At 42.1% G+C, this 21052-nt stretch overlaps 1 protein-coding gene across 1 annotated transcript; it reads left to right on the top strand.

Moving 5' to 3' along the window:
- Positions 1–5851: 5851 nt before the first annotated feature.
- On the top strand, positions 5852–19898 carry LOC131630668 (uncharacterized). The gene is made up of 4 exons (XM_058901428.1): positions 5852–6035; positions 6180–6674; positions 6768–7196; positions 19753–19898. The coding sequence occupies exons 1-4, from the start codon at positions 5852–5854 to the stop codon at positions 19896–19898; spliced, it is 1254 nt and encodes a 417-aa protein (XP_058757411.1).
- The last annotated feature ends 1154 nt before the right edge of the window (positions 19899–21052 follow it).

Genomic DNA, 21052 nt, shown 5'->3' on the forward strand with positions numbered 1-21052 from the left:
AATCTCACACATTTGCATAAAGAAAAATTACAAAGTTCTCTCTTCCATAAAGAGTTCTCCCACCTATCAAGTTTTTATTCAAGCCTCCAATATTTCTAAACATTTGCCCTACACATAAAAACAATTACAATTCCAACAAAGTGGTACCAGAGTTTCAAGGTCCTCAAAAGATGGTGAATGGAGGTTTTCCTTTTTAAATGCTGATGCTCACAAAGAACAACTATGATAATTGGAGTATCAAGATGAATGCGCTACTAGGATCTCAAGATGTGTGGGATATCGTTGAGAAAGGCTTTAAGGAGCAAGATAAAGCCTCGTTAAGCCAGAGTGCAAAAGATATGTTGAAGGAGTCAAGAAAGAGAGACAAGAAAACTCTCTTCCTCATTTATCAATCGGTGGATGAAGATACTTTGGAGAAGATATCCAACGCAACGACGGCCAAGGAAGCATGGGACATGCTTCTGTCATACCCCAAATTTGTCCTACCCCTTTACTGCTAACTGGCTTAGGCTTTGCATTCATGTACATACATCACTTAGGTCATAATCCATACCCATGCATGCATACCATGGGTACTATTCAAAGGCTAGCAAGAGAAAACTCCATTGCAAAGAAGTTTGATCAGAGAATAAGAAAACAGAGGTAGAATCATGTGGCTCTATGTTCATTAAAGTCCTCCTGGATTGGGGTGTCTCTCTGCTTCAAATCAGGGCATTGATTGAAGAGTGCAAGCTGGCAAACCGTCTGGTTCTTTAAATCAAAGTTTCTTTGACCAAAGTCGACCAGTTGACTTTCTGGGTAATATTTAATCAGGAATGGCTTCTATGTTTGGAAAACTTCTCATGCCGACCTTGTGGAGGTGTTTGTGTGGCTGGAATTGATTGGAGGAGATTTAATCAGGAATTTCATCAATAGTCGGTAAAATCAGAACAGTTGACTTTCGGGTCAGGATCAGAAAATTATTCAAATATTGACTCTCGGAGGAAAATTAATCAAGAAAAGTCGAAGAATGGATAAAATCGGGAGTTCGACAAAAAGTTACAAAAATAGCAAAAAGACAATTTTCAACACTTAGAAAAATTTTTGGCCCTTAAAAGGTCTAACGGACAGCTCATTTCATCACCAATTTACACGTGGCAAATGGCATTTTCTGGAGAAATTTCCAACATCAAAGTTGTTCCTCTCATGGAGGAGAACAACTTTGTAGTTGGACATTTTTTCATATGAAGCATGGTTGAAGAGCTATTAACGTTTGAAGTGGGAGATTTTCATCTGAATCAAGTCATGAAGCTGGGCATATTCCTTGTCATACGGGACGCATTTCATCGAGCACGTTGCGCGCCAAATTTGAAGCTAATTATATTCCAATTCAGGGCCCCTATAAAAGCAAACTGGGTGCTAGTATGTTCTTTGCCATTTCCTCTATCCATTGAAACAAGAACCAAGTCCATTGAGTGGATAATGAATCGGTTATGAGCCTCCAAAGTGGCCTTCTCGCAATGCCAAGATCATGCTTCTGGCCAGACATAAATCCAAGTCACGCGCGCAGCATTTCGTCAAACACTTGGCGCGCCGAATTTGAAACTAATTTTAGGATTCTACGAATTTCCATTGAGACCAACGTTAGTGCCAAATTCATCCTTGCCATGCCCTCTATCCAACAAGCTAATGGCAATTAGTTTTGGTAGCATGATCGGCAAGATACAAAGCTCTAAAGTCGTGCTCTTACAAAAGTTCATTTGGACAAGGATCAAGCCAGGCCTTAGGTCATGCATACAGGCATTCACATAAGTTATGCATCATCATGTTCCAAGGCAATTTTGAAGAGTTTCTGAACAACATCTCAAGCTAACTCCAACATGAAGTATGTTCTACCATATCCCATCTTTCACTTGGCCTCAATTTCACGTAAAATGGTCATGGGATTATTGAGTTGTAAAGTTTCAAAGCCATGCATTTCATCATGAAACCAAAGGAAAACTCTCACACTGGCTTTACACTATTCACCCAAGCTTCATTCCCATACTCAGCCATGCACGTGAAAGGCATGCTGTAACCTACCACAAATAACAAAGCTACTTGCATTACTAAGTTTGGTGGAGAAAATACTACACTGCATCACTCCATACCATAGCTCACATGCACCTTCCACATATATATCCAAATGCTCTTCACAAAAAGGACCACACCTTCATTTTTCTGATTTTTCTACACGCTCTCACTTTCACTCTCTCAAACCTCTCTCCTCCTTCATCTTTCTCCCACTCTCTCTCTACTCTCACTCATCTTCGCCACTCTCTCTCTTCTTCTTCTCACTCTCCAACAAACTCAACAACCTGTAACCGAATCCACCACCACAACAAACCTCCACCATAACCGTTCCTCTAACCACCACCGATCACCGTAACCACCATCGCTCTTCCGCCACCACCACCTTCATCCCCTTCATCATCTATCAACAACAGCATCCCCGTCCTTCAATCATCATCATCACAGCCTTCGTCCAACCTTCATCACCACTCGTTTGAAGCAATTCTCGCGTCACTATTCTACACAAAACTTTGAGTTTATTTCTCAAAGTTTGAATCAAGAATCTGAAGTTCAACGTCAGCTTCATCTTGTACGTGTGGTGGCGAGGCTAGGAATTCTTTTCTCTCTCCCAACTCAAGAACTTGCTCCAAGTAAGTATTCTGAAACTTCTTTGCATCCAAGATTACATGTAGTAGATCCATGATCGATCGTATTCCTCTGCATGTTCTTGAAGTTCGATCCCTGTTTGCATGAGATGACTATTGTTCGGACGTACAAGTTACATGTCTTTAGATTCTATGCAACATGGCGATTGCTCCGATGTAATTTTCTCACGTTTTCATGGAGATGTTGTTAGTTCAGGTTTCACGAATGCTTTCAGTTTGAACAGTAGAAGAAGAATTAGGAAAATCCGAGGCCGGATCCGTGACCAGCGGTGAAAACCGAGGGGAACGGTGGCCTTGATGTTACTTTCTGGAGATTTTGATTCGCCCTCGCCGCTAAACCCACCGGAGAAGATAACCGGAAGCGGTATCTCCGGCGCCTGTGACTTTTACTTCTTCATTTTCCGTTCTCCTACGTGGCAATATGTTGATGGCCCATGCAGTTCAATTAGTTTTTGTCCTATCTGATGCCAATGATTGGCTCACGTCGTGTCATGCTTTGACTGGTGGTTGATTCTATTTTGTCTTTAGTGATTTAAGTGAGAATGGTGACCAATTGATGTATGTGTATTAATGCCATGTTACATTGCAAAAAAAACTGTACGTGAGAATAATAAGTGCTGCTGTTTGAATGAAAAGAAAATGCTGAGTCAACAATAAATGAAATAAAGTGAAACAAAAAGGGAGTAGTGATGTATTGGGCCACGAGATTTTGGGCCTTGTAACATGTTCAGAACCGTACCCCTCTGTTGCTGCCGCACCATGTGCCTGGGCTGGGCCTCACGCGAAACCCTGCTCCTCACACCCCTAATTGCAGGCCCAGATTTGCCTCATAACCTAGTTTTAATTCATTATCTTTCTGCTGATACACCCATGCTGTCTAGACTTTAGAACAATTTTAATTTTGTTCTTTTTTTTCAACTTTTAATTCATAAATCTTTTCCTCTCAAAAATGTATAAAAATGACTTTAGGTATTTTAGAGTTTGTGATTAATTTTCATGATTTTTGTTAATTTTCCTTAATTGTTTAATCCTTTTAATAAATCTTTTTTTCACAATATGTTTGAATTGTTTTGTTTAATACTTCTTTGTAAATAAATCTCTAATAGACTTAGGAATTATTTTTAGTCTCGATTTTTGTATAGAATTATGTGTGCTTGTGAGTATCATTTGTTTGCTATAGTTCTCAATTTTATTTGTCGCATATTGATTTTCCTTTACCTATTCCATGTATAGTTTTTTGTTAATAAATCGTATAGTTTTTTCATTTTAAATCCCTTGTATAGACAACTTAGACTAGAATTTAGATATAGTTCCCTATTGCATTCTTTTCCTTTCCAACTTTTAAAATACTTAATAAATATCGATAAAGATCATACCGTTACTATATTTCATAGTAGGAAAGAAATGATTGGGGTGTAGGCCCCGATGTATGTTCTTTCCTACTTAGCGGAGAAGAAATGATTGAAGTGTGAAGCTTCGATGTATTTCTTAACCGTTGTTTAGAGAAACGATCGTGGTGTAGGCCTCGATGTGCATTCTCTAAATATTCACAAAAAACTCTTTTTGTATCTCCTTTACTTAGCGGAGAAGAAATGATTGAGGTGTGAAACCTCGATGTATTTCTTAACCGTTATTTAGAGAAACGATTGTGGCGTAGGCCTCGATGTGCGTTCTCTAAATATGCAAAACAAAACTCTTTTTGGTATGATCTAGGTCACAAAGTTAAAATCCCCTAAAAAACACCAACCAAAAACACTTCAAAAAAAAAACACTAATAAATGGTCAGATTTAAAACAAGGTAAGGAAGTGATGCGAAGCCTTGTAGTAGGTTCTCGTCATCATGGAATTACCCTTAAAAGATACAAACCAATTCTCTCTCTCTTCCCTCTTTTCTTAAGGGCAAGTTATCTCCGCTCCATTGCATCCTAGGCGATCCCTTATGCATGAGCGTGAGCGTTAACGCCGCCCAACTAAAAAACACAAAACAAACAGAAAATCTTTAGCCGAGCTACGGTAACTCTGATTCCTGAAAAGGATACGTAGGCAGCGGGGTAGGGCCCGTGCGAGTACAATTCTTTATTTTCCCTACATTTTGCATTCATTTTGCATTTAGACATAGACATAGTTATACACCCTTTAGATAGAAACAAACATGGGTGGATACCATCGAGTACGATGGGCGCGAGGGGTGCTAGCACCTTCCCCTTGCGTAACCGACTCCCGTACCTTGATTCTCTGGTCGCAAGACCCTGTTCCTTCCCTTGTTAGGTTTTCTGGTATTCCTTTCCCTTATGGGATAAATATATTGGTGGCGACTCTGTTCATTTTTCGCGAGCGTGCGATAGCTGGCGACTCTGCTGGGGATGTTGCTAGACCTGTTGCTGGTCCATCCTTAGCGAGTCGATCCTAGCCTGCGTTTGTTTGTTTATTTACTGGGTGTTTATTTGTTTTTATGTCTATACCTTGTATATATGTTTGCATGTTTATTTTTCTGCTTGCATATCATGTTTATTTCTGTTTGCACATCATGCATATGGATTATATTCTGTGTTCCTTGGGGTCTTCTGTTCTGTTTTGCAGGTTGGGTGGGATGTTCTATGAGGTAAAAGGCCCAATACACAGGCTATGAGTGCACTTTAGGTACCCTAGGATAGAGTGGGAGCATGGTTTGTCTCGAGGTGTACGTCTCGGGATGGATCATGTGACTACGAGCAGAGTAGTGGTTTCAAACGGAGGTATTATCGTCACCCGCATCCGCGCTGTGATGATGCTTACCTTCGGGCGGACCGTATACTGCGTTTCATGACCTTACCCTGACCTAGATTCACCTGTGAGTGGGGAAGGATATACATGACAGGTACCGTTGGTGACTATTCTGCTCTGTTGGTGACTATTGTTCTTATGGCTGTGTGGCACCTATGCCGAACCTTTGACCTTATGACGTGTGATTCTGCTCAGAGACGACACAACAACTCTCTCATATTGGGAGAATCTCCATTGCATCATTTTCATCATAGCATATTTATTTTCCAAAGAAAAAAGAAGAAAAGATGTAATAAAAAAAAAGAGAAAAAAAAAAGAAAAAAGAAAATAGTATTATTTCTCATATGCATGCCATTTTTCAGGGTATCCGAGGTTATTACTTTTCATCCAGGATGGTTAACAACGTGACCGCTACCAGAGAAGCTACAAGGCGTACTCACACTTACAGTTTCCATCGCGAAGGTTTGGTTCAGTTGGGGCAATTGGGTGGATTGATCACTGGTCATAATAAAACTGTGTTCACTGAGAATTATGGAAACATCTTGACTCTTTTGGACTCACACGTCGACGAATGGGGTTTGTCTACTCTTCTCCAGTTCTATGATCCTGACTTGCGTTGTTTCACCTTCTCAGGCTATCAGTTGGCTCCCACTCTCGAGGAGTACTCTCACTTTCTCAATATCAAGATTCAACACAAGGTTCCTTTCGTGTGTGTCCCAGAGAAACCTGATTTGGACAACATTGCCAACGCTCTTTATTTGAGCATAGAAGACGTTCTTGGGAATTGGAAGAAGAATGGTAACACTCATGGTTTCTATATGAGTTTCTTGGTTGAGAAGGCCCAAGAGTTGGCCAACAAAAAGATGTGGGAGGCTTTCAACGCCCTTCTGGCCGTTTTGATCTATGGGATCGTGATGTTCCCTAACATTCACAAGTTCGTTGATCTGGCCGCTATATGTCTTTTCGTGGATAGGAATCCGATCCCTACTTTGCTAGCCGATACGTACTATTCCATTCACTCTCGATATGGGAAAGGAGGAGCCATAAGAAATTGTTTGCCGTTGTTATACACCTGGTTTAAGTCCCACCTACCTACAAGTGGTCCTTTCATTACTTCTACTCAGAAATGGCCTCAAAGGATCATGGGGCTTACCGGAAATGACATTGTCTGGTGTCCCACTGGAATGGACGTGGAGAAAGTTATAACTAGCTGTGGTACTTTTGACAACGTTCCTCTCATAGGAACAAAAGGTGTTATCAATTATAATCCTAAGCTAGCGTTGCGTCAGTTGGGTTTTGCACTTGAAGACAAGCCTTTGGACAAAGAGATATTCGAATCCGTTTGCTTTGAAAAGGGAACCAATCCAAAGGGGCTAGAAAAAGTGAAGAGTGCCTGGAATAGCATCCATACAGATGATCAGATTTCTCTAGGTGAAAAGAATGCCGTTGCCAAACAAGCCTACACAGATTGGGTTGAAAATAGAGTTAAAGATCGCCTGTTGCCTTTCCTGAAGGTTAACCCATTGTACGAGCAGCCGCCTAAGATTCCAATTGCCACTGTGCCTGATGAGAATCGTATCCAGGTAGATATGGAATGCACCCAATTGCACGAAAAGAAGTCGGATGCGCAACCGAAACATTGTCTTGTGGACCAGAAAAGAGTTGAGTTGACACACGAAGCTAAAATGCTGAAGGGAGGATCGTCCAGAGTTCAAAAGAGGGCTAGAACGGAAAAAGGTGAAAGAGATACTACTGTTATTGTCGAGGATCACCAGAAGATCCTAAAAAGGGCCATGAAAGAGGCAGAAGAGAAACTCAAGCGAGAGTACCGAGAAGACTTGAAAGCTTATAAGCTCAAGATAGAAAGGGATGCTAGAGTTGAAGTGAAGAATCTGAAAAAGAAACTGGAAGAAGAGACCACTAAAAGAATGGCAATTGAGACTCAACTGAAAGGAAGTCACCTCCGTAACGCTCGACTAACAGAAGAAAATGCCAAGCTCAGAGATCGAATGATGGGTATGGAGGACGTATCTGAAAAGGATTATCTCCCAGAATGCAAAGGATGTGACGAACTCAGGGAGTGCTGCAAGAAGCTAGATGGGAATTTGTTTCGCAAAGATGAGGTGATCCAAAGCCTTCTTAAAGGAAGAGATCGAGAAGCAACCAAGAAACTGTTTGATGAAACTAAGAAGTGGAGCGATGAGCACTTCAGACAAGGAGGACCTCTGTTTTATATTCAGATGGATTGATGTTTAAGTCTGTATGTTTCGACCACCACCAGACTTGTTGGATGGGGTCTTTTATTTCCCTTGTTGAACTATCTTGTTGATGTATGGCTTGCCCAAGTTTAAATTTCTGTTATGAATAAAAAAGAACTAGTTTCTCTTGATACTTATCTTTTGTCACATTGTTAGCTATTCTGGATCAATATTGAATCTTGGATACTCTGAAAATGGCACATCACGTCATACGCACACATGCACTCATACATTCACATTATCACATTGCATTTTTCAGGTTATTGTACAAGAAACTAATTGGGGTCCCTTTCAGCAACAGATTTCTGCTTCAACAACAAAGCTGACTTCCTTACATCCTTACCGCACCAGAAACAACGAGAAGAGAATCATGGAACAATTTGAACAGAATCAAGCTGCCCTCCGTAGGGATATGGATGTTATGGGGGAAAGAATGGCCCAACTTATGGAGACTCTCCATGCCGTTGTTCAAGGACAGGATGAACTCAGAAAGAGTGTCGCTAGTTTGGTCAAAGATACTCCTACCAATTCTGCTGACGGAGGGGTGAAAACTAAAGAGACTCCTATTAATGAGACACTTAAAGTGGTGGACGACCACCATGAGGTTATTGATCTTGAACATGATCTCACTGCTGAGTTGACCGAGACTGCTAAGATGTACCAAGCTCTTGAAGAACGTCTTAAGGCTGTCGAGGTTGCTAAAACTTCAAGCTTCGACACCGCTGCTATGTGCCTGGTACCTGGGATTGTTATTCCCCCGAAGTTCAAGGTGCCAGATTTTGATAAGTACAAGGGAGTTACCTGCCCAGAGACTCACATTCGTTCCTACTGCCGTAAGATGGCCGCTCACGCTGAGAACGAACCTCTGCTTATGCACTTCTTCCAGGATAGTCTCACTGGAGCCCCGTTGGAGTGGTACATGAAACTCGAGAGGTCTAATGTCAGTACTTGGGGAGAACTCGTTGATGCCTTCTTGAAACAATACCACTACAATACTGCTATGGCCCCTAGCCGTGCCCAGCTGCAGAATATGTCACAGAAATCCGAAGAGTCCTTTAAGGAATACGCCCAGAGATGGCGCGAACTTGCTGCTCGAGTTCAACCCCCCTTATTGGACCGAGAATTGATTGATCTGTTTATGGGAACTCTGAAAGGGCCGTATCTTCAGCACATGGTTAGTAATACTTCTCCTTCCTTTTCGGATGTGGTCATCATTGGTGAGAGGGTTGAAAACTGTGTCAAAGCTGGTACCATTCAAGGTGTTACTAATCCTGGCAACTCAAGTGGTAATGGTAAGAAGCCGTATTCTGGGTTTGTGAAGAAGAAGGAAGGTGAGACTAGCACCGCTTCTGTTGACCAAGGCCGAGCTCCTGCATATTCTGCTGTTCCACCTCCTTATTATCCGATGCCTTATGCTTGTCCTAGCCCATATGTCCCTCAGGCATATGCTGCTGCTCTTCCACAACCATGGATGGCACCCCAACAGCCTTTCGTACCACAACAACAAGCTGCTGCTCCTCAGAATCGTCAACAGAACCCTAGGCCTCAAGGTCAAAGGGGCCCGCAAAGAACAAGATTCCAAGATAGGCGTATCGATCCGGTTCCGATGTCATATGCTCAGCTTCTCCCTCAGTTGCTTGCTGGTCAATTGGTACAACTCCGTGAACTTGGACCTCCACCTAGTCCTCTCCCTCCCGGTTATGATGTTAATGCTCGATGTGAATTTCATTCAGGGGCTCCAGGCCATACTATTGAAAAGTGTAGAGCATTCAAATTGAAGGTTCAGGACCTCCTTGACGACAAGCTTATCTCGTTCGCTCCTACTGGTCCTAATGTGCAGAATAATCCTATGCCTCCTCATGCTGGTACGACCAATGCTATTGAGTTATGTGATGATCAGATCCTGGTAAATGATGTTAATGAGGTTAGGATGCCGCTAGCAGTTGTCAGAGAGTATCTTATGCAACAAAAGGTTTTGTGTGAACTACATGACTACTGTTTGCAATGTTCTTCTAATCCTGAGGAGTGCACTAGGTTGAGAGAAGAAATCCAGGAATTAATGGATGAAGGTGTTCTTAGAGTGGAAAGGGTCGTTCCTGTCGAAGATGTGGCTACTTTAGAGATCCCTTACTACCCTGCTGAGATATCAAAGACTCAGGACGCTTCTTTGGTCATTCATGCTCCGAGTACTCCTTTGGTCATTCAGGCTCCGAGGACTCCGTTGGTTATTCAGATTCCAAATGTTCCTTCGACTCCTACAACCTCGTCTCTTGTTCCCTCTCCTGTGAATGATTCTAAGGCTGTTCCTTGGAGTTATAATGCCGTGTATATTCGAGGGAAGAAGTTTGACTGTCCTCCAGTGGGTACTTCGAGTATCACAAATATTACTGGCACTAGTGGCATTACCCGTAGTGGTCGGATCTTTGCTGCCCCTCCTCCGCCTCCTAAAGAGACCAACAAAGAGGCTAGTACACAAGCAAAAGGAAAGCAAGTTGCTGTTGATCCTCCTGTAACACGTAATGCCCAAGATGCCGAGCAACTCTTGAAAATCATTAAGAAAAGTGATTACAAAGTGATTGACCAACTTGATCAGACCCAAGCCAAGATCTCCATCTTGTCTCTCTTGGTACATTCTGAAGCTCATCGTGATGCTCTGATGAAAGTTCTGGCTTCCGCTCACGTGACTCAAGACATTACCGTGCCTCAGTTTGAAGGGGTTGTGACCAACATTGCTGCTGGTAATTGTTTGGGTTTTTCTGATGATGAACTTCCACCTGAGGGTAGAGCACACAACAAAGCATTGCATATCTCCGTCAAGTGTCTGGATGCTGTGTTGTCTCGAGTTCTTATTGATACAGGTTCTTCTCTTAATGTGATGCCCAAGGCCACTTTGTTTAAGCTGAGTATGGATGGGATTATGATGAGACCATGCACTATGAGTGTTAGAGCATTTGATGGTTCTAGAAGGTCCGTAGAAGGAGAAATTGATCTGCCTGTCTTGATTGGTCCTCACATGTTCTACATTGCCTTCTACGTTATGGATATAAACCCTTCATACACTTGCCTCTTGGGTCGTCCTTGGATTCATGCTGCTGGAGCTGTGACATCTACTCTCCACCAGTGTTTGAAATTTGTTGTGAATGACAAGATTGTTGTGATCACTGGTGAAGAGGATTTGATAGTCAATAATCTGGCATCATACCGTTATGTTGAAGTGGAGGGAGAGATACAAGAGACACCTTTTCAAGCCTTAGAGATTGTGTCAGTTGACAAACTCCCTGTGGTCGAGAATAAGAAGGAACTCGGAGCGCCCCTCTCGTCTTTAAATGGTGCTAAGGCTTTCTTAGAAGCTGGTACTCCCCGTAGTGCCTGGGGCAAGCTGATTGACGTTCAAGAGAAGCGAGACAAGTATGGCCTTGGGTATCAACCATCTTCTTCCACTCAGCTCAGCATAATTCCTGGAAAGAAGGTGATTCCCCCCATTTCTCAAGTGTTCGTCAGTGCAAGCACCAGTTCTGGAAGTCAAGTTCTCGCCGTGGATGATGATGATGAAGAAAATCTCTCCAGATTCATTTGCCATGCTGCGCCTGGACAGGAACTCAACAATTGGACTATCTTGGACATCCCTAGAGTCACTTTTATGGAGATGTAATTTTCTTGTTTCGATAAGTCATGTGCTTCGCCCTAAGCATTTTGACCACATGTATAAAGAAGGGCCCCCATGTTGTTTCAATTTGTTTAATATTGAATGAAAATCATATCTTCGCATGCAATTACTGTTCCATTTCTTTCATTTTTGTTTTTACTTTAAAAAAAAAACTTTTTCAAAAATGGCAAAGATTTCCTTTTTTTTCCTTTTTATGTGTTGCATTCTAAGGCATAAATCATCCATCGTGCAGATCCGGCTCGAACTCCATCAAAAATGATAATGTTACAGTTCCACGTCTTGATATCTTTGAGAATCCAATTGACCAAGCTGATGAGGATAGTGAGGAAGATTGTGAAGTCCCCGAGGAATTGGCAAGACTTTTGAGACAAGAGGAGAAATCTATTCAGCCACATCAAGAAGCCATAGAAATCATCAACCTCGGTACAGAAGAAGCAAAGAGAGAAGTCAAGATAGGGGCTGCTTTGCAAAGTGATGTAAAGAGAAGGTTGATTGAGCTGCTTCGAGAGTATGTCGACATCTTCGCCTGGTCATACGAGGACATGCCTGGTTTAGACACGGATATAGTTATGCACAGGTTACCGCTCAAACCAGAATGTCCGCCTGTAAAGCAAAAACCACGAAGAACACGACCTGATATGGCTTCGAAAATCAAGGAAGAAGTTGAAAAACAGTTGAAGGCTGGTTTCTTATCTGTGTGTGAGTATCCTCCTTGGATTGCAAACATAGTACCTGTTCCTAAGAAGGACGGAAAGGTACGCATGTGTGTTGACTACCGAGATTTGAATAGGGCAAGTCCGAAGGATGATTTCCCTCTGCCTCATATTGATGTGCTAGTCGACAACACTGCTCAGTATTCGGTGTTCTCTTTCATGGATGGTTTTTCTGGCTATAATCAAATAAAGATGGCTCCTGAAGATATGACCAAGACTACCTTTACCACTCCGTGGGGTACATATTGTTATAAGGTGATGCCTTTTGGTCTTAAGAATGTTGGTGCAACATATCAACGAGCAATGGTGACCCTCTTCCATGACATGATCCATAAAGAGATTGAGGTGTACGTCGATGATATGATTGCAAAATCCCAAACTGAGGAGGAACACTTGGTATATCTTGAGAAACTGTTTGCTCGTTTGCGTAAATTCAAGTTGAGGCTTAATCCAAACAAGTGCACTTTTGGAGTGCGATCTGGAAAGTTACTTGGATTCATTGTGAGCCAACGAGGGATTGAGGTCGACCCTGATAAAGTAAGAGCAATACAGAACATGCCAGCACCGAAGAATGAAAAAGAAGTTCGAGGGTTCCTTGGAAGATTGAATTACATAGCCAGGTTCATTTCTCATCTCACTGACACTTGTGAACCCATCTTCAAACTGCTGCGCAAAAATCAAGATATCCGTTGGGATGATCGTTGTCAGGAAGCCTTCTAAAAGATCAAGCAGTATCTCCAAGAGCCACCAATTCTCATGCCTCCGGTTCCTGGGAGGCCGCTTCTTATGTACTTAACTGTGCTTGAAGGATCTATGGGGTGTGTGCTGGGCCAACACGACGAGTCCGGTCGAAAAGAGTGCGCCATTTATTACCTGAGCAAAAAGTTCACCGATTGTGAATCCCGCTACTCACTACTCGAGAAAACTTGCTGTGCTTTGGTATGGGCTGCTCTCCGACTGAGACAGTATATGCTGACCCACACCACTCTATTGATCTCCAAAATGGACCCGATAAAGTACATCTTTGAAAAACCGGCCCTTACAGGAAGACTAGCCCGATGGCAAATGCTTTTATCAGAATACGACATCCAGTATGTCACACAGAAGGCCATCAAAGGAAGTGTCCTTGCAGATCATCTGGCTCATCAGCCATTAGAAGAGTATCAGTCAATGAAGTTTGACTTTCCTGATGAAGATATCATGAAACTGGATGATAATGAAGGACCCGAACCAGGAGAGCGATGGACTCTCACGTTCGATGGTGCATCAAATGCTATGGGCCGTGGTATTGGGGCAGTTTTGACTTCCCCTCGTCAAACTCACATCCCTTTCACAGCTAGAATATGCTTTGATTGCACAAACAATGTCGCAGAGTACGAAGCTTGCATAATGGGCATCGAAGCAGCCATTGATATGGGGATCAAGATCCTTGAGGTTTACGGGGATTCTGCCTTGGTCATACATCAAGTAAGAGGTGATTGGGAGACACGACACCCCAACTTAGTTCCTTACAAGGACTATATTTTGGAGTTGTTGCCCGCTTTCGAGGAAATCACTTTCGATCATATCCCACGAGAGGAGAATCAATTGGCAGACGCTCTGGCTACTTTGGCAGCTATGTTCAGAGTTAGCTCCCCTAAAGAAGTGCCAGACATAAGGATCCTCCGTTACAAAGAACCTGCCCATGTGTTCCCCGCTCATTGCCTCACTACTGAAGATGTGTATGATGAAAAGCCATGGTATTATGACATCAAAAGGTATGTTGAGAAACAAGAGTACCCCGAAGATGCTACGATTGGTGATAAGCGAACGCTTCGAAGGTTAGCATCCAAATTCTTCTTGTCAGGAGACGTCCTGTACAAAAGAAACTATGATTCAGTTTTGCTCAGATGCGTGGATAGACACGAAGCAGAATTGATCATGCGGGAAATTCATGAAGGATCTTTTGGAACTCATTCCAGTGGACATTCTATGGCAAAAAAGATCTTGCGAGCAGGGTATTATTGGATGACAATTGAAAGTGATTGTTATGTGTATGTGAAGAAATGTCACAAATGTCAGGTGTATGTTGACAGAATTCATGTTCCTCCAACTCCTCTGAATGTCCTGACGTCGCCTTGGCCCTTTGCTATGTGGGGCATAGACATGATTGGACGGATAGAGCCACAAGCTTCAAATGGACATAGATTTATTCTTGTTGCTATCGACTACTTCACCAAATGGGTTGAAGCTGCTTCTTACAAGAACGTAACCAAGCAAGTCGTTACTCGTTTCATCAAGAAAGAAATCATATGCCGATATGGGGTTCCAAACAAGATCATCACTGATAATGGGTCCAATCTTAATAACAAGATGATGGCAGAGTTGTGCGAAGAGTTCAAGATTGAACACCACAATTCATCACCCTATCGGCCAAAGATGAATGGCGCAGTCGAAGCTGCTAACAAGAATATAAAGAAGATCGTCCAGAAGATGGTCAGAACGTATAAGGACTGGCATGAAATGTTACCGTTTGCTTTGCATGGCTATAGAACTTCGGTTCGTACTTCAACTGGGGCAACTCCCTTCTCTCTTGTCTACGGTATGGAGGCCGTACTACCTGTCGAAGTGGAAATTCCTTCGTTGAGAGTCTTGATGGACGCCAAACTCGATGAAACAGAATGGGTTCAAACGAGGCTTGATCATCTCAATCTAATTGAGGAGAAACGCTTATCTGCTATCTGCCATGGCCAGTTGTACCAAAAGAGGATCAAGAAAGCGTATGACAAGAAGATTCGGCCTCGAGAATTCCACACAGGTGACCTAGTCGTAAGGAAGATCTTGCCAATTCATACCGATCCAAGGGGCAAATGGACTCCCAACTATGAGGGACCATACATTGTGAAGAAAGCATTTTCAGGTGGTGCTTTAATCCTGACAAAGATGGATGGGGAAGACGTTCCACTTCCAGTCAATTCAGACTCAGTCAAAAAATACTACGCATAAAAGACCCGCTAGGTCGACGTACCTAGGCAAAAATAAGGGCATCCCGGCAAACCAAAAGGGTTTGGGCAAAAATTAGGGATAAAACAAAAAAAAAAAAAGAATAACCCGCTAAGTTGAAAACCCGAAAGGGCGACTTAGGCAAAAAGGGGCATCCCGCTGGATTGAAAACCCGAAAGGGCGATCCAGGCAAAAGTTAGGGATCAAAAGCGAGAGGCTGCATTCTGAATATCTTTCACAAAGACCCCTATACGCCCTTGGCAGAACGGACAGATCAATCCAACCATTACCCTTCTGAAGCAAAGCATTGGGAGGATCGAGGATATGGGAATTGTAGCAATATCAGTTTTAATGGAAATTCGAGCATTCCTCTTTGCCATTTTGCTTTTTGCATTTTATTTTCCTTTCGCAACTACCTCATTTAGGAGTTGCTTCCTTGTACAGAAGCCTATTCATAGGCATTCCATCAATAAAATGATCTTTTGATAAGAGGTGTTCTTTCCTGCTTTTCATTTTTTGTCGCATGCGAGGTGTGATTTAATTCGTTATTAAACATTGCATTGAAAACATGGGGAATAATAATCACAAAGCCAAAACGAAACATGATGTTACATAAACATAAAAGTGCTCTAAGGGGCACCATTTGCATCCAAACGTTGTTTTTCTGTGCAGGTTGCAGGTTCTAGTCGTCATCTTGGCTTACGACATGCCACAAAGGTCGTCATCATCCCGCGTGAGAGTTCAAACGTATAATTCATCAGTACTGGTAAGCACAAGACGCCGGAAGAAATCCATGTCTCTCCCCTACACGGCGGACAAAGAAGTGTCCATCAGAACCCACGTTTCCCCAAGCAGTATAGGATGTAAGGAAAGTCGAGCAAAGTCACTTCCTCCCCAACAGAGTTATGTTCTAATCCTCCACACAGTTGCCAATCATCTTTGGCACTATGAGGTTTTCAACGCCCACCCATAATGGCGTCTCAAGATCACAAGCAACGGACCCCAATGATCCTACTCTTCTGTCCCACCAAGGGCCTTTATTTGGCACTCTCTGCATATAGAATCCATTGCATATAGCATTGCATCCTCGAAAGCGTAGCATATCCATTACAGTGGATCATTACGCCATAAAAACTCAAACATGCATACGGAACATAAGCCAGATAATAGGAGCCAATGTTGAATCAGAATAATGACCCACCCTCTCAAAATTGTTACCTGTACAAACTTTGCCTGATATCTGTTATCATACTACAAACACTTTTAAGTTGTGGTGCCGATACGAGGTGTCCTCAATTCCTGACAAATCTCTGACACGAAGTCTTTCTGTTTTCCTCCTTCTGATGTCGAGGCGAGGTCGAGTCGTAGGTCGCACGAGATCTATCCCCTTTTCGTCCTGAAGGTCGTACGAGATCTTCTCTTGATGTTGAGTCATGGATCGCACGAGATCTTCTCCCTTCTGCCCTGAAGGTCGTACGAGATCTTCTCTTGATGTTGAGTCGTAGGTCGAACGAGATCTATCTCCTTTGGTCCTGTAGGTCGCACGAGACCTACTCTTCCCCCTGTTTTGAAGGTCGCACGAGGTCTTCTCCCAATGATAGGTCATAAGGTCGCACGAGATCTTTTCCTTACCTCTCCTGTTGTCGAGTCGATGTTGAGTCATAGATCGCACGAGATCTTCTCCCTTCTGTCCTGAAGATCGTACGAGATCCTCTCCTGATGTCGAGTCGATGTTGAGTCTTAGATCGCACGAGATCCCTTTTGTTTCAGTCCTGAAGATCGTACGAGATATTTTCTTTCCTCTCCTGTTGTCGATTCGATGTTGAGTCATAGATCGCACGAGATCTTCTCCCTTCTGTCCTGAAGATCGTACGAGATCCTCTCCTGATGTCGAGTCGATGTTGAGTCTTAGATCGCACGAGATCCCTTTTGTTTCAGTCCTGAAGATCGTACGAGATCTTTTCTTTCCTCTCCTGTTGTCGAGTCGATGTTGAGTCGTAGATCGCACGAGATCTATTCCCTTCCAGTCGTTGTTTCATGTAACACCCCTTTTGGGAACCTTGTATTGGCACCGCAAGTTACGTTACAAGCTACCACTATTCAAACCCATTACTCACCATAAATATATCCGCCAGCAAAACAAATTCCTCTCTTTCCCCAGCAGATATCAAAACAAAAACAAAGAATGAAGATCACTCCATCTTTTCAGAACAAATTTCAGGTCTTTGATATTTAATCTTCTTCTACCTCGAATGTTCGAAAGGCTAACGCCAATCTCACCTTCAGGTTTAAGATGATTAAATAGGGGCAGCTGTCATACCCCAAATTTGTCCTACCCCTTTACTGCTAACTGGCTTAGGCTTTGCATTCATGTACATACATCACTTAGGTCATAATCCATACCCATGCATGCATACCATGGGTACTATTCAAAGGCTAGCAAGAGAAAACTCCATTGCAAAGAAGTTTGATCAGAGAATAAGAAAACAGAGGTAGAATCATGTGGCTCTATGTTCATTAAAGTCCTCCTGGATTGGGGTGTCTCTCTGCTTCAAATCAGGGCATTGATTGAAGAGTGCAAGCTGGCAAACCGTCTGGTTCTTTAAATCAAAGTTTCTTTGACCAAAGTCGACCAGTTGACTTTCTGGTCAATATTTAATCAGGAATGGCTTCTATGTTTGGAAAACTTCTCATGCCGACCTTGTGGAGGTGTTTGTGTGGCTGGAATTGATTGGAGGAGATTTAATCAGGAATTTCATCAATAGTCGGTAAAATCAGAACAGTTGACTTTCGGGTCAGGATCAGAAAATTATTCAAATATTGACTCTCGGAGGAAAATTAATCAAGAAAAGTCGAAGAATGGATAAAATCGGGAGTTCGACAAAAAGTTACAAAAATAGCAAAAAGACAATTTTCAACACTTAGAAAAATTTTTGGCCCTTAAAAGGTCTAACGGACAGCTCATTTCATCACCAATTTACACGTGGCAAATGGCATTTTCTGGAGAAATTTCCAACATCAAAGTTGTTCCTCTCATGGAGGAGAACAACTTTGTAGTTGGACATTTTTTCATATGAAGCATGGTTGAAGAGCTATTAACGTTTGAAGTGGGAGATTTTCATCTGAATCAAGTCATGAAGCTGGGCATATTCCTTGTCATACGGGACGCATTTCATCGAGCACGTTGCGCGCCAAATTTGAAGCTAATTATATTCCAATTCAGGGCCCCTATAAAAGCAAACTGGGTGCTAGTATGTTCTTTGCCATTTCCTCTATCCATTGAAACAAGAACCAAGTCCATTGAGTGGATAATGAATCGGTTATGAGCCTCCAAAGTGGCCTTCTCGCAATGCCAAGATCATGCTTCTGGCCAGACATAAATCCAAGTCACGCGCGCAGCATTTCGTCAAACACTTGGCGCGCCGAATTTGAAACTAATTTTAGGATTCTACGAATTTCCATTGAGACCAACGTTAGTGCCAAATTCATCCTTGCCATGCCCTCTATCCAACAAGCTAATGGCAATTAGTTTTGGTAGCATGATCGGCAAGATACAAAGCTCTAAAGTCGTGCTCTTACAAAAGTTCATTTGGACAAGGATCAAGCCAGGCCTTAGGTCATGCATACAGGCATTCACATAAGTTATGCATCATCATGTTCCAAGGCAATTTTGAAGAGTTTCTGAACAACATCTCAAGCTAACTCCAACATGAAGTATGTTCTACCATATCCCATCTTTCACTTGGCCTCAATTTCACGTAAAATGGTCATGGGATTATTGAGTTGTAAAGTTTCAAAGCCATGCATTTCATCATGAAACCAAAGGAAAACTCTCACACTGGCTTTACACTATTCACCCAAGCTTCATTCCCATACTCAGCCATGCACGTGAAAGGCATGCTGTAACCTACCACAAATAACAAAGCTACTTGCATTACTAAGTTTGGTGGAGAAAATACTACACTGCATCACTCCATACCATAGCTCACATGCACCTTCCACATATATATCCAAATGCTCTTCACAAAAAGGACCACACCTTCATTTTTCTGATTTTTCTACACGCTCTCACTTTCACTCTCTCAAACCTCTCTCCTCCTTCATCTTTCTCCCACTCTCTCTCTACTCTCACTCATCTTCGCCACTCTCTCTCTTCTTCTTCTCACTCTCCAACAAACTCAACAACCTGTAACCGAATCCACCACCACAACAAACCTCCACCATAACCGTTCCTCTAACCACCACCGATCACCGTAACCACCATCGCTCTTCCGCCACCACCACCTTCATCCCCTTCATCATCTATCAACAACAGCATCCCCGTCCTTCAATCATCATCATCACAGCCTTCGTCCAACCTTCATCACCACTCGTTTGAAGCAATTCTCGCGTCACTATTCTACACAAAACTTTGAGTTTATTTCTCAAAGTTTGAATCAAGAATCTGAAGTTCAACGTCAGCTTCATCTTGTACGTGTGGTGGCGAGGCTAGGAATTCTTTTCTCTCTCCCAACTCAAGAACTTGCTCCAAGTAAGTATTCTGAAACTTCTTTGCATCCAAGATTACATGTAGTAGATCCATGATCGATCGTATTCCTCTGCATGTTCTTGAAGTTCGATCCCTGTTTGCATGAGATGACTATTGTTCGGACGTACAAGTTACATGTCTTTAGATTCTATGCAACATGGCGATTGCTCCGATGTAATTTTCTCACGTTTTCATGGAGATGTTGTTAGTTCAGGTTTCACGAATGCTTTCAGTTTGAACAGTAGAAGAAGAATTAGGAAAATCCGAGGCCGGATCCGTGACCAGCGGTGAAAACCGAGGGGAACGGTGGCCTTGATGTTACTTTCTGGAGATTTTGATTCGCCCTCGCCGCTAAACCCACCGGAGAAGATAACCGGAAGCGGTATCTCCGGCGCCTGTGACTTTTACTTCTTCATTTTCCGTTCTCCTACGTGGCAATATGTTGATGGCCCATGCAGTTCAATTAGTTTTTGTCCTATCTGATGCCAATGATTGGCTCACGTCGTGTCATGCTTTGACTGGTGGTTGATTCTATTTTGTCTTTAGTGATTTAAGTGAGAATGGTGACCAATTGATGTATGTGTATTAATGCCATGTTACATTGCAAAAAAAACTGTACGTGAGAATAATAAGTGCTGCTGTTTGAATGAAAAGAAAATGCTGAGTCAACAATAAATGAAATAAAGTGAAACAAAAAGGGAGTAGTGATGTATTGGGCCACGAGATTTTGGGCCTTGTAACATGTTCAGAACCGTACCCCTCTGTTGCTGCCGCACCATGTGCCTGGGCTGGGCCTCACGCGAAACCCTGCTCCTCACACCCCTAATTGCAGGCCCAGATTTGCCTCATAACCTAGTTTTAATTCATTATCTTTCTGCTGATACACCCATGCTGTCTAGACTTTAGAACAATTTTAATTTTGTTCTTTTTTTTCAACTTTTAATTCATAAATCTTTTCCTCTCAAAAATGTATAAAAATGACTTTAGGTATTTTAGAGTTTATGATTAATTTTCATGATTTTTGTTAATTTTCCTTAATTGTTTAATCCTTTTAATAAATCTTTTTTTCACAATATGTTTGAATTGTTTTGTTTAATACTTCTTTGTAAATAAATCTCTAATAGACTTAGGAATTATTTTTAGTCTCGATTTTTGTATAGAATTATGTGTGCTTGTGAGTATCATTTGTTTGCTATAGTTCTCAATTTTATTTGTCGCATATTGATTTTCCTTTACCTATTCCATGTATAGTTTTTTGTTAATAAATCGTATAGTTTTTTCATTTTAAATCCCTTGTATAGACAACTTAGACTAGAATTTAGATATAGTTCCCTATTGCATTCTTTTCCTTTCCAACTTTTAAAATACTTAATAAATATCGATAAAGATCATACCGTTACTATATTTCATAGTAGGAAAGAAATGATTGGGGTGTAGGCCCCGAT

This window comes from Vicia villosa, unplaced genomic scaffold (genome assembly GCF_029867415.1).
Source record: "Vicia villosa cultivar HV-30 ecotype Madison, WI unplaced genomic scaffold, Vvil1.0 ctg.000715F_1_1, whole genome shotgun sequence".
Taxonomy (NCBI): Eukaryota; Viridiplantae; Streptophyta; class Magnoliopsida; order Fabales; family Fabaceae; genus Vicia; species Vicia villosa.